Source organism: Macaca thibetana, chromosome 7 (genome assembly GCF_024542745.1).
Source record: "Macaca thibetana thibetana isolate TM-01 chromosome 7, ASM2454274v1, whole genome shotgun sequence".
Taxonomy (NCBI): domain Eukaryota; kingdom Metazoa; phylum Chordata; class Mammalia; order Primates; family Cercopithecidae; genus Macaca; species Macaca thibetana.
This window is the reverse complement of record NC_065584.1, coordinates 108,866,542-108,880,661: the sequence shown is the minus strand read 5'-3', so window position 1 is coordinate 108,880,661 and position 14,120 is coordinate 108,866,542. Positions and strand designations below refer to the sequence as shown.

General features: G+C 49.4%; 1 protein-coding gene across 1 annotated transcript in view; it reads left to right on the top strand.

Annotated features, from left to right (window-relative positions):
* Positions 1–1,907: 1,907 nt before the first annotated feature.
* NIPA1 (NIPA magnesium transporter 1) overlaps positions 1,908–14,120 on the top strand; it is a 35,472-nt gene continuing 23,259 nt past the window's right edge. Inside the window, exon 1 of the mRNA XM_050796179.1 lies at positions 1,908–2,120. Coding sequence (XP_050652136.1) covers positions 1,952–2,120 — 169 coding nt within the window. The 5' untranslated portion in view covers positions 1,908–1,951. The remainder of the gene's footprint in view (positions 2,121–14,120) is intronic.

Here is a 14,120-nt window from a genome sequence, read left to right as displayed (position 1 = left end):
GTGTTAAGGAATGCCATTAAATCATACATTTAAGAGTGGGTAAAATGACATCTGCTATATATGTTACCACAATAAAAAAGAATAAGAAGAAATGGTTATTCATTCAGTATAAAAATTTTCAAGCAGAAATATTATGTGATTTGATTTGATTTTTGAGACAGAGTCTTGCTCTGTTGCCCAGGCTGGAGTAGAGTGGCACCATCTCGGCTCACTGCAAGCTCCACCTCCCAGGTTCCTGCCATTCTCCTGCCTCAGCCTCCCGAGTAGCTGGGAGTACAGGCGCCCGCCACCACACCTGGTTAATTTTTTGTATTTTTAGTACAGACACGGTTTCACCATGTTAGCCAGGATGGTCTTGATCTGACCTCGTGATTCACCCGCCTCGGCCTCCCACAGTGCTGGGATTGCAGGCGTGAGCCACCGCGCTGGGCCCGATTTTATATTTCTTCACAAAATAATAATGCTGTATGCAAAGCTGCCAAAAAGTTTATACTTTCTTGTTTGTTTTTGAGACAGTCTTGCTCTGTTGACCAGCCTTGCGGGCAGTGGTGCAAGAACAGCTCACGGCAACCTCCACCTCAAGCCATCCTCCCACCTCTGCCTACAGACTAGCTGGGGTTGGAGGCAGGAGCCACCACGCCCCGCTAATTACTTTTTTTTTTTTTTTGGTAGAGACAGGGTCTGGCTATGTTGCCCAGGCTGGTCTTGAACGTCTGAGCTCAAGCGAGCCTCCCACCTCGGCCCCCAAAGTGCTGGGATTACAGGTGTGAGCCACCGTGCCCAGCTTGTAGCATCGTTTATAATCAAGCAAACCTGGCAGCAACCGGCCAGGCGTGGTGCCTTACGCCTGTAATCCCAACACTTTGGGAGGCAGGGGTGGGCAGATCACCTGAGGTCAGGAGTTCAAGACCAGCCTGGCCAAGATGGTGAAACCGAGTCTCTACTCAAAACACAAAAATTAGCTGGGCGTGGTGGCGGAGGTCTGTAATCCTAGCTGAGGCTGAGGCAGAGGCTCGCTTGAAAGGCAGAAGGTTGCAGTGAGCGGAGATGGCGCCACTGCACTCCAGCCTGGGGGACAGAGCGAGACTCTGTCTCAAAAAAACAAAGAAACCTGGTAGCAACCTAACACTCAACAATGGCTGAATGGTTAGACAAATTATTATACTGTCATTAGAACAACTATATTTATGTAGCGATACAGAAAACTGATTATGATATAATATTAAATAAAAAGGAAGTTTCGTATATTGTAATCGGAAACATGTAAAAGTATGTATACATATGGGAAGACACCTTAAATACTAATAATTAGGTGAGGGTTGTGGAATTGAGTCACTTTAAAATAATTTTTTCCTATTTTTCAAGCTTTCTGTAATTTTGTTGTAGTTCATCAAAACGAGGAAATCAGACGGTGGGAGTACAAGCTCAGAGCCCCAGCGGCGCTGACTCCAGCGTGAAGAAGGGCGGAGGAGGAACGCCCACCGCCGGGGCTCCCCTCAATCTCCGCAGCAGCTCGCGGGGCTTCGCGCTCCGGGAGGTTGGGCCGGCCTGGGCTGGAGGCTCTGCGGGGAGCGCTGCCCGCGTGTGCGTCCTGCCGCGCTCCGCCGCCCGGATGTTGCAGGGGACCCCGCTCAGAAAGTGTGCGTGTTTCTCCGCGCTGGAAACTTAACCCGGAGTCCTGCATTTGCATTTGCGAAATCTGGGAACCCCTGCCCCACCCAGCGCTTCGCCGGCCCCTCACTGCCGCCGCCTCCCGTGCCACTGCCGTCCCCGCAGCCCTAGACGCCAGTCCCTGGCATCCCCGTCCCGCCCCCGCCCCTCTTCCCGCTCCCGCCCCTCTTCCCGCTCCTCCCCCTCCCCTCGCCTTCCCCGCCCGCGCCTCCCGCTCACCCCCCTCCCGCCCCACGGGCGCGGCGCGCAGGCGCAGGCTCGGAGGGCGGGCGCGGGCGGAATGGGGACTGCAGCTGCGGCAGCGGCGGCGGCGGCGGCCGGGGAGGGGGCGCGTAGCCCGAGCCCCGCCGCCGTGTCGCTCGGCCTGGGCGTGGCCGTTGTGTCGAGCCTGGTGAACGGGTCCACGTTCGTGCTGCAGAAGAAGGGCATCGTGCGTGCCAAGCGGCGAGGTAGGGCGGGCGGCGGGCGGCGGGCGGGCGGGTGGGGGAGGCGGGCGGCGCCGCGGGCGGAGATGGCGGTCGCAGGTGGGGGCGTCCGGGTCAGGGTAGGGGACCGGGGCCCGGGCCGGGAGCGCTGCTCGGGCGGGTGCTCCCCGGGGCGGGCCCCGCTGCGCCGCGTTCTGGCGCTCGGGTTCCCGGAGCGGCCCAGGAATCACAGGTGCGCCCGGCGCTTCGCCGCCGCCACGGCTTTTCTCCGTTCCCGGCGGCTGGAGGGGCCTGCTTCGGTGTGCGCGCTTCCCCGGCTGACTTTTTCTCTCGGTCCAGGCCCTCCCCGCGCCGCCCCGCAGCCCTCGCCTTGCCCGCAACCTGCGGCCGGCAGCCTCCTGCGGACGCGGTCCTGGGGCGCTGGAGCCCGGCGCCCGCCTGGAAGCGCCGCTTCAGCCGACGTGCGCCCGGCTCCGAGGGTGCGCTGGGGGAGCGAGACCTGGGATTTCCAGTCCCCCGCAGGGGCCTCGCGGGTGCAGAAGGAAGACCCGGGCGGGCTCAGAGCTGTGCGTTCCTGGGGTGCTTGACGGAGCCCGTTGCGGCTTAGACCTGAACCAAATGAATGTAAGTGATCTTCAGTATGGAGAACACACGCGGCAGATCCAAAACCAAGCCCCTGCCGAGCCACAGCCACCTCCCAGGTGGATGCCCTGCAGCCCCGCACTCCGTCGTGCAATGCGGGGCCAAGCTCCCTGCCGGTATCCTTTGTGCTGGGAGGCCCCGGAGGGGACGGTGTTGCCAGTGCAGGATGTGGCAGGCTGTGAAACCGCCCGTTTCCATTGCTTCCAGAGGGACTGAGAAAGTCTTGTGGTTCTTGGCGTATTCTCAGAAGAATATTAAGAGCTCCCTGGGAAGGATGTGGCTGCGGAGTCATGGGTTGTGAGAGAAAGTAAACTCGTTTAATAGTTTACATTCCGGAATGCAGGTGAAACTTTCTCTGAGCGAGCCAGTCGTGGCTTCAGAGAAGAGATAAAGGGCCTGACAGTCTCAAATGAAAATATAAAATCATGGATAGTGTAAGGAATTCAGCTTTGAAGTGAAAGCGTAGCGGTCTTCCCATAAAATTTAATTAAATAGAATTAAATAAAATCAAGTGTGATTTCCCAAGGATGCAGATGTGTCTCTCTCTAAGGCACACACTTGCACACACACCGGAGCCACACTTCAGGGAGCACCTGTCTGTGCCCCAGAACTGGGTGAGATGGTCAACACTCGAGACCTTATTAATAGAGTGGCCTGAGAAAGCACCTCACCATCCCAATCCACGGCCGTAGCGTGAGCATGAGGAAAACACCACACAAACCGGAGCAGAACAACATCTTGCGGCCGGGCGCAGTGGCTCACGCCTGTAATCCCAGCGCTTTCCGAGGCCGAGGCCGGTGGATCACAAGGTCAGGAGATGGAGACCATCCTGACTAACACTGTGAAACCCTGTCTCTACTAAAAATACAAAAAATTAGCTCGGTGTGGTGGCACGCACCTGTAGTACCAGCTTCTCGAGACGCTGAGGCAGGAGAATCGTTTGAACCCAGGAGACAGAGGTTACAGTGAGCCGAGATCGCACCACTGCACTCAGCCTGGGCGACAGAGCAAGACTCCATCTCAGAAAAAAAAGAACATTTTGCAGTACACCTGACCAGTCCTCTGTGAAGGTCATGGAATCTGAAAGCGCATCACAACCAGGAGAAGCCTAAGAACACGTGAACACCAAATGTAAGACATTATAGAAAAACGAAGGAAAGCTGAATACAGGCTTTAGTTTTCCAAAAAATTGAGTAAAACTGTGTTGTTTCAACCCAGCCCATGTGGCTCAAAGGAATTGGTGAATAGGAAAATAAACAACAGATCAGCCTTTTAAAAAAGACGTGATAGACTGGGAGCAGTGATTCTTAATGAAAAATCCAAAGGACAAAACATGTATTAACACTGGTAAGGTATTGAGAATGATAATACCACCTATCAGATGTTCTAAGAAATCTGTATCCTAAAAATCTTAAAAATGGCTCACACCTGTAATCGCAGCATTTTGGGAGGCCGAGGTGGGCGGATCATCACGAGTACAGGAGATCGAGACCATCCTGGCTAACATGGTAAAACCCCGTCTCTGCTAAAATACAAAAAATTAGCTGGGCGTCGTGGCAGACACCTGTAGTCCCAGCTACACGGGAGGCTGAGGCAGGAGAATGGCGTGAACCCAGGAGGTGGAGCTTGCAGTGAGCTGAGAGCGTGCCACTGCGCTCCAGCCTGGGCTGCAGAGTGAGACTCCGTCTCAAAAAAAAAAAAAAAAAAAAAAAAAAAAAATTAGCCGAGTGTGGTGGTGCACCTGTAGTCTCAGCTGCTGGGGAGGCTGAGATAGGAGGATGGTTTGAACCCAGGAGGTTGAGGCTGCAGGGAGCCTGCTGGGAGACAAAGTGAGACTGTCTCAAAAAAAAAAAAAAAAAAAAAAGATGATGTAATAGACACTGGGGACTACTAGACGGGGAGGGTAGAAGACTGGGGTGAGGGTTGAAGAATTACCTGTTGGGTACTGTGTCCACTGTTTGGGTGATGAGTTCACTAGAAGCCCACACCCCAGCATTGCACAATATACCCAAAGAACAGACCTGCACATGGTCCCCCTGAATCTCCTCAATGCCAACAACAACAACAAATCATCATTCCTGGCCAATTTTGCTTTATCTATACCCCAGTGCCAACCCCACCCACACCACTGTGGGATTTGTTTTGAAATAGATCCCAAGCAAATTACCATTTCATCTGCATATTTCAATGACTATTTCTTTGTTAAACACAACACCTTTATTGCACCAAAAAATTAAGAGTAATTTTTTAATGTTCTCACATGTCTGGTGAGTGTTTAAATTTCTGTGATTCTCTTAGAAGTTTTGCCCAGTTCATCTTTTAGAATCAGGATGCAGTTAAGACCTACACGTTGGGTGGTACAGCTCTTAATCATGTAATTTTCAAAATGAGGCAGCTGGCTGGGCGCGGCGGCTCACACCTATAATCCCAGTACTTTGGGAGGCTGAGGTGGGTGGATCACCTGAGGTCAGGAGTTGGAGACCAGCCTGACCAACATGGTGAAACCCTGTCTCTACTAAAAATACAAAATTAGCCAGGTGTGATGTTGCGTGCCTGTAATCCCAGCTATTTGGGAGGCTGAAGCAGGAGAATCACTTGAACCTGGGAGGCAGAGGTTGCAGGGAGCCGAGATCACGCCACTGCACTCCAGCTTGGGTGACGAGTGAAACTCTAGCTCAAAAAAGAAAAAAAGGCAGCATGCCCTGAGCCCACCCCAGGTGTGCCAGTTTATGTCCTGTGGTTGTGTTCACTCTATTGTGAGCTTGTCCCCCCCGTTAGATGTTCTCTGCAAACATATTCAGGGCTACATGAATGTTTTCGTTCCACTTTTACAGGGCATGGACATTTCCAGTTCCTTACCAGTCCACATGACTGACAGCTCATTATCCTAGATTTTTCTGTTCACATCAGCAAAGCACAGTAGTACAGGTGTCATACCTGACATCTACCTGTCATGTATCAAGGAGTCTGCTAGCTTGGCTTCTGAGCCCTCAGGGGCGTGGGGGCCATGTTGGTCCCTGTGGTGGGGGAAAGGATGAGAAATTGCCTCTAGTTAAGGCAGAGAGGAAGAGGGGTGCTCTGTAGGGGCAGATACCACATCTAGTGACCCTTTTTTTTTTTTTTTTTTTTTTTTTTGAGAGTCTTGCTCTGTCATCCAGGCTGGAATGAAATGGCATGATCTCAGCTCACTGCAGCCTCCACCTCCTGGGTTCAAGCAATTCTCTTGCCTCAGCCTCCCGAGTAGCTGGGACTACAGGCGCCTGCCACCATGCCTGGCTAATTTTTGTATTTTTAGTAGAGACGGAGTTTCACCATATTGGCCAGGCTAGTCTCAAACTCTTGACCTTGTGATCCACCCACCTCGGCCTCCCAAAGTGCTGGGATTACAGGCGTGAGCCACCGTGCCCGGCTGTGACTTTTTATGTCTTTATATTCACTGAGGACTGTGTACAGTGATGATTCTCAGTAAATATTTGATAGATGGAACAAATAAATAGAATACAGATACTGCACTGAGCTTCCCTGGAGGGAGGATGGAGAGGAAGAAGCATGTGTTAATATGTGCTGTACTCTTAATTTCCATTTGAAACTGGGAATGACATCTCCCATAGAAACTGCAAGAAGCTTTATTACAGTGGTTAGTTGTATTAGGGTCAGCATTGTGTGGGCTAACCCAGAAATTGAACTTTTTATATTAAAAAAATTAAGGGCTGGGCACGGTGGCTCATGCCTGTAATCCCAGCACTTTGGGAGGCCAAGGCAGGCAGATCATGAGGTCAGGAGTTCAAGACCAGCCTGACCAGCATGGTGAAATCCCATCTCTACTAAAAATACAAAAATAGCCAAGCGTGGTGGTGCACGCCTGTAATCACAGCTACTTGGGAGGCTGAGGCAGGAGAATCACTTGAACCCGGGAGGCGGAGGTTGTGGTGAGCCAAGATTGTGCCACTGCACACCAGCTTGGGTAACAGAGCAAGAGTCCATCAAAAAAAAAAAAAAAAAACCAGGCCGGGCGCGGTGGCTCAAGCCTGTAATCCCAGCACTTTGGGAGGCCGAGACGGGCGGATCACGAGGTCAGGAGATCGAGACCATCCTGGCTAACACAGTGAAACCCCGTCTCTACTAAAAAAATACAAAAAACTAGCCGGGCGAGGTGGCGGGCGCCTGTAGTCCCAGCTACTCGGGAGGCTGAGGCAGGAGAATGGCGTCAACCCGGGAGGCGGAGCTTGCAGTGAGCTGAGATCCGGCCACTGCACTTCAGCCTGGGCGACAGAGCCAGACTCCATCTCAAAAAAACAAAAACAAAAACAAGCCAGACTCCATCTCAAAAAAACAAAAACAAAAACAACAACAAAACCCCCACTTTATTGGGGGTATGATTAACATATAAAAAGCTGTGCTTGTTTAATGTACACACCTCCATGAGTGCAGGGATAAGTGTGCTACCTGTGAAATCCTCACCACCAAGAAATTTAACTATTACTTATCAACCATTCCTTTTTTAAGTATTGGGGTATAATTACATAGAGCAAGCTGCATAGATAATAAAGGTACAGTCTGATGAGTTTTGACAAATGAATATGCCTGTGTAACCAACAGCCCAGTGAAGAAATGGATCGTTGTTGCCACCCTAAAAAGTTCCTTGGTGCCCCATCCCCCATACCAAGGTGCCTACTCCTCTGGTACCCATCTGTATAGGTTGAATTAATTTTGCCTGTTCCCATGTTTCATATACTTGGAATCATATAGTATGTATTCTCTTACGTCCGCTTTTTTGGCTGGGCATAGTTTCAAGATTCATCATGATGTGGGTATCAGTCATACGTTCTTCTTATTGCTGAGGAGTGTTGTGTTGTTTGAGTACACCAGTTTGCGTATCTCTTCTCCTGTTGGTGAACTTCTTTTGGGGAGTGGGTGGTGACGGAGTCTTGTTCTGTCATCCATGCTGGAGTTCAGTGGCGCGACCTTGGCTCACTGTAACCTCTGCCTACCGGGTTCAAGCGAGTCTCCTACTTCAGCCTCTCGAGTAGCTGGGATTATAGGCAGCCGCCACCATGCCTGGCTAAGTTTTGTATTTTTAGTAGAGATGGGGTTTCACCACGTTGGCCAGGCTGGTCTCAAACTCCTGACCTCAGGAGACCCACCCACCTCGGCCTCCCAAAGTGCTGGGATTATAGGCGTGAGCTACCATGCCTTGCTGGGTTCTGCCTTATTATTGACTGGTAAGCGTGTGTGTGTGTGTGTGTGTACACACACATATATACATATACATTAATACATATAAATATGTTATATATCTATAATCTGGATACAAGTTTTTGTTAGATATAGGGATTGCAAATATTTTCTTTGTGGCTTGCCTTTTCATTTCTTAAAACTGCCTGTTTCTTTTTTTGAGACAGAGTCTCACTCTGTTGCCCAGGCTGGAGTGCAGTGGCACAATCTCGGCTCAGTGCAACCTCTGCCCCCGTTTCAAGCTCTTCTCCTGCCTCAGCCTCCTGAGTAGCTGGGATTACAGGCACCTGCTACCGAGCCCAGCTAATTTTTGTATTTTTAGTAATTTTGTATTTTTAGTAGAAGACAGGGTTTCACCATCTTGGCCAGGCTGGTCTTGAACTCCTGACCTTGTGATTCACCCGCCCCGGCCTCCCAAAGTGATGGGATTACAGGCGTGAGCCGCTGCATCTCGTCTAAAAGTTGGTTTTGAAGAGCAGGAATGTTTAATTTTGTTGAAGTCTAATTTATCTGTTTTTTTCCTATGTGGTTGGTGCTTTTGATCTCTGCCTGAGAAATCTTTGTCTCTTCTCAGGTCACAATGGCATCCTCTTGTGTGTTCTTCGAGCTTCACAGCTTTAGTGTTTACCATTAGGTCCGTAAGCTACCTTGAGCTACAGGATGGTCTGAGGCGTGAGTTAAACTTCCGCGTTTTCTCTACAATATCCAGTTGGTCTAGCACCATTTGTTGAGGAGACTTTTCCCATTGAATTGTACTGGTGCTTCATTCAGTCTGTGATCTGGCGGTACATGTATAGATCGATTTCTGAACTCTATTCCGTATTGTTTGTCTATCCTTATGCCAGTACCATACTGTCTTGATTATATAGTTTTATAGTAAATCTTTTTTTTGTTTGTTTGTTTGTTTTGTTTTTGAGACCGAGTCTCGCTCTGTCGCCCAGGCTGGAGTGTAGTGGCACGATCTTGGCTCACTGCAAGCTCCGCCTCCTGGGTTCACGCCATTCTCCTGCCTCAGCCTCCCGAGTAGCTGGGACTACAGGCGCCCGCCACCACACCCGGCTAATTTTTTGTATTTTTAGTAGAGACGGGGTTTCACTATGTTAGCCAGGATGGTCTCGATCTCCTGACCTCGTGATCCTCCCACCTCAGCCTCCCAAAGTGCTGGGATTACAGGCGTGAGCCACCGCACCCAGCCTATATTAAATCTTAAAATTAGATAGTATATGTCATAAAACTTTGTTTTTTTCCATAATTGCCAAACTATTTCTTAGGAAAAATAAGTTCTGCATATCTGATAACCAACAGGCAAAACACTTCAAATATTAAATCCATGAGTAGGCTGGTGCACAGCAGTGCTCACATTCAGTGCAGTTAATGCCTTCATCTGGTTGTGCTGATGTCAGGAAATAATATTTATTTATTCTTAGTCCTTCTTAGAGAACTCTGTAGGGCCGGGCACGGTGGCTCATGCCTGTAATCCCAGCACTTTGGGAGGCCAAGGTGAGCGGATCATGAGGTCAGGACTTCAAGACCAGCCTGACCAATATGGTGAAACCCCTACTAAAAATACAAAAATTAGCTGGGTATGGTGGTGCAGCCTGTAATCCCAGCTACTCAGGAGGCTGAGGCAGGAGAACTGCTTGAACCCGGGAGTCGGAGGTTGCAATGAGTTGAGATCTTGCCACTGCACTCCAGCCTGGGCAAGACAGTGAGACTCCGTCTCAAAAAAAGAAAAAAGAAAGAAAAAAAAGAGAACTCTGTAAAAACTATGTAACATCTTTTTTATACATTTTTGAAGTCTAGGCATTAATTTACAAAGAACTACTGATCCACTCTTGCTTGGCTTTTTTTTTTTTTTTTTTTTTTGAGACAGAGTCTCGCTCTGTCGCCCAGGCTGGAGTGCGGTGGCTGGATCTCAGCTCACTGCAAGCTCCGCCTCCCGGGTTCACGCCATTCTCCTGCCTCAGCCTCCCGAGTAGCTGGGACTACAGGCGCCCGCCACCTCGCCCGGCTAGTTTTTTGTATTTTTTAGTGGAGACGGGGTTTCACCAGGTTAGCCAGGATGGTATCGATCTCCTGACCTTGTGATCCGCCCGCCTCGGCCTCCCAAAGTGCTAGGATTACAGGCTTGAGCCACCGCGCCTCGCCCTTGCTTGGCTTTTATCACCTACTTCTGTTGTTGCTGTTAGGAGCACACATAAGTGGAAGCAATTCTTTTTGTGGAATAATTAGAAGGTAAATACATCGGATGCTCATCTATGTTTTTATGCTGGAAAGCTGTCTTTTAAGGACATTTCTGACACATTTATAACTAAATGGAAGGTCTTTTTTTTTTTTTTTTTTTTTTTTTTTTTTTTTTTTTTTTTTTTTTTTGAGACGGAGTCTTGCTCTGTTGCCCAGGCTGGACTGCAGTGGCCGGATCTCAGCTCACTGCAAGCTCCGCCTCCCGGGTTCACGCCATTCTCCTGCCTCAGCCTCCCGAGCAGCTGGGACTACAGGCGCCCGCCACCTCGCCCCGCTAGATTTTTTTGTATTTTTTTGTAGAGACGGGGTTTCACCGTGTTAGCCAGGATGGTCTCGATCTCCTGACCTCGTGATCCGCCCGTCTCGGCCTCCCAAAGTGCTGGGATTACAGGCTTGAGCCACCGCGCCCGGCCAAAATGGAAGGTCTTAAAGCCACATGCCCCTGGTTGGACAGCATCACTGTCAGTTGATACTGTCATCCTGACAAGGCTCTTTAGTGTTTACACAAACACTTCTTTGTCTTATAGTTTAGCTGTTGTATACGGCTATGCAACTGTCAGCACTCAGGGTTTCCAATGAGAGGAAAACCAATGGAATGTAGTGATCATGCCCTCTGCAGCCCACACCTAGGAGTGGGGGAGGAGGCATGAGTGTGGCAAGACAAACAGCATCCTCTGCATCCTTCAGTGCTGCAGCTCCCTGTTCTTGCTGAGGCCACAGGACCTGAAGATTAATAGAGGACGGTCATCAGCTGGGAAGAGGAGAAGCTTGGGCATAGATACCTACTGAGAGTGCTGGAAAGTGAGCTTTCAGAACAGCAGTGCTTAGGGGCAGCAATGCTTAGGGTGAAACTGAAGAAACCCAGTTGTTTTAGATATCCTAACAGATATCTATATATGGCAGGGGCCAAGAGCTAATATGGAATGCAGGCTCCTAGGAGCTCCTGGCTGAAGAAGGAGGAGGGAAAATGGAGCAGCCAGCTCAGTGAGGAAGCTGGGCACATGGCCATGCCCTTCCTTCAGGGCGAAACAGAGGGGACACTCCTGGACTGAGGCTCTCAGAGACCATGTGCAGGAGCTTCACTTTTGTTTGTGGCTAGGGGTGTGGGGTAGGTACCTGGATGGAGAAAAACCTGACTTTCTTAATGTCTGTGGATGCAGAAAAATTTTGCCTAATACTGGTTTAAAAGGTGAGGGTGACCTAAACACCTTTTGATTTGTGCAAATCCAAATTCTTGCTGGAGAGTAGAAGTTACAGAGCCTGCAATGCTTGGAACTGAACCGGACCCTTTGGGAAAAAAACAAAAGCCATTTTGTTCACTTTACCATTCCTGTGTACCTGGTATCCCAGGTTCCTCTCCATTTTGTGACTCTTGACATTTTACAAACTGCCAAAAGCATATACTATGTGATTATCAGTGTTGGGATAACCATAGCACTGAAAGCGGGGAGCCTGTGGGCCTCGTTGCACTGGTCACTGTCGTCCGTGGACCACCTTTCACTGCAGGAGGGTCACACAGTCCAGCTGCTGTAGCAGGAATCCAATGACTTCACAAAAACTCCTGACCAAACCGTGTTGATTACAATAAAAGGACAGCTGGGCGCAGTGGCCCATGCCTGTAATCCCAGCTACTTGGGAGGCTGAGGCAGGAGAATCGCTTGAACCTGGGAGGTGGAGGTTGCAGTGAACTGAGAGACCATGCCACTACACCCCAGCCTGGGCAACAGAGTGAGACCCTGTATCAAAGAGAAAAAAACAAAATCTAAAAACCCAAAAAAAAAAACAAAATCAAAAGTTGGTTCTTTGGAAAGAACAATGAAATTGACAAACCTTCCGCTAGACCAAGCAAAAAAGAAGAATCAAATTACTAAAATTAGGAATGAAAAAGGAGATATTTTCTGTATGCCCATCTTAGGATAATTTCCACAGAGTTTAAATTCACTTTTTTTTTTTGAGATGGAGTCTCGCTCTGTTGCCCAGGCTGGAGTGCAGCGCGCAATATTGGCTCACTGCAAGCTCCGCCTCCTGGGTTCATGGCATTCTCCTGCCTCAGCCTCCGGAGTAGCTGGGACCACGGCACCCACCACTACGCCCAGCTAAATTTTTTTGTATTTTTTTTTTCAGTAGAGATGGGATTTCACTGTGTTAGCCAGGTTAGTCTCGATCTCCTGACTTTGTGATCCGCCTACCTTGGCCTCCCAAAGTGCTGGGATTACAGGCGTGAACCACCGCGCCCGGCCCACTTTTTAAAGTACTTTATTTATTAGTTATGGTGGTTTTGTTGGGAAACTGGTCCACAGAGTTTTCACACCAGTATTCTGGACCTGATGACCTTTCACTCAAGTATTTGGCTTGCATTTTGGGATAGCCACTTTGATGAGCACATTTAGAAACCTAACATTGATTCTGTATTAATAGCTGACTCTCCTGCAGTGCCCACCATGGGACATTCTTAAGCTACGCTAAACTTTCTGCTTCATAGGACACCCTGGGTCCTGTTTGTATGAGATACACTGAGGGACACAGGACAGGAGCCCCCGTGGTGCCAGGCTCTCCTCTCCAGTGGAGCCTGGCCGCAGAGGCAGAGCATGGCTCGGCTGGGAGACAGCTGCAGCAGGCAGGCGGCACAGCTGATGCTGGTGACTTTGACCACTTGGCTTAGCCAGTGTCCACCAGGCTTTTCTGTAAAAATAACTTTTTCTGTTTGTAATTAATAAGAAAAACCTATGGAGGTGACTCAATGAATTTTCATTAACTTGTTTTAGTATCCATTGATGATTCTGCCTAAATCAGTTTTTACTGTGATGTGATCAAATTGCAATATTCTTTTTTTGTTTTTTGAGACAGGGTCTCACTCTGTCACCCAGGCTGGAATGAAGTGGCGTGATCATGGCTCACTGCAGCCTCATCCTCCTGGGCGCAAGCGATTCTCCTGTCTCAGCCTGCTAAGTAGCTGGGACCACAGGCATGCACTACCACACTCAGCTAATTTTTAAATTTTTTTGTGGAGATAGAGTCTTGCTGTGTTGCCAAGGCTGACCTTGAACTCCTAGGCTCAAGTGATGGTCCTGCCTCAGCCTCCCAAAATACTGGGATTACAGGTGTCAGCCCCCAGGCTCAGCCCCATTTCATTTTGAAAGTACTTTTTGTAATGCCTGTAGCTCTGCTGCTCCATTAAGCAGGCTAGCAGGCTGTATGTCTTATACTAAATTGTGGTTTTACTACTGAGAATAAAAACAATTAGAATTAGTTACTGCGACTGGGCTCGGTGATTCACACCTGTAATCACAGCACTTTGGGAGGCCAAGGTGGGCAGATCACTTGAGGCCAGGAATTGAAGATCAGCCTGGCCAATATAGCAAAATCCCATCTCTACTAAAAATACAAAAATTAGCCGCACGTGGTGGCCCACACATGTAATCCCAGCTACTTGGGAGGCTGAAGCATGAGAATCGCCTGAACCTAGGAGGCAGAGGTTGTAGTGAGCTGAGATCGTGCTACTGCACTCCAGCCTGGGCAACAGAGTGAGACTCCATCTCAAAGAAAAGGAAAAAGAAAAAATAATTCATTACTGTAATCTGCAATTAACAAAAAATCTCCTCAAAAAATGCTCAGCAGACCAGACGTGGTGCACGCCTGTAATCACAGCACTTTGGGAGGCTGAGGCAGTTGGATCGCCTGAGGTCAGGAGTTCGAGACCAGCCTGACCAATTTGGTGAAACTCTGTCTCTACTAAAAATACAAAAATTAGCCAGGCGTGGTGGCATGCTTCTGTAGTCCCAGCTACTCGGGGGACTGAGACAGGAGAATTGTTTGAGCCCGGGAAGCGGAGGTTTCAGTGAGTCAACATCGCACCAGTGCACTCCAGCCTGGGTGACAGAATGAGGCTCCATCTCAAAAAAA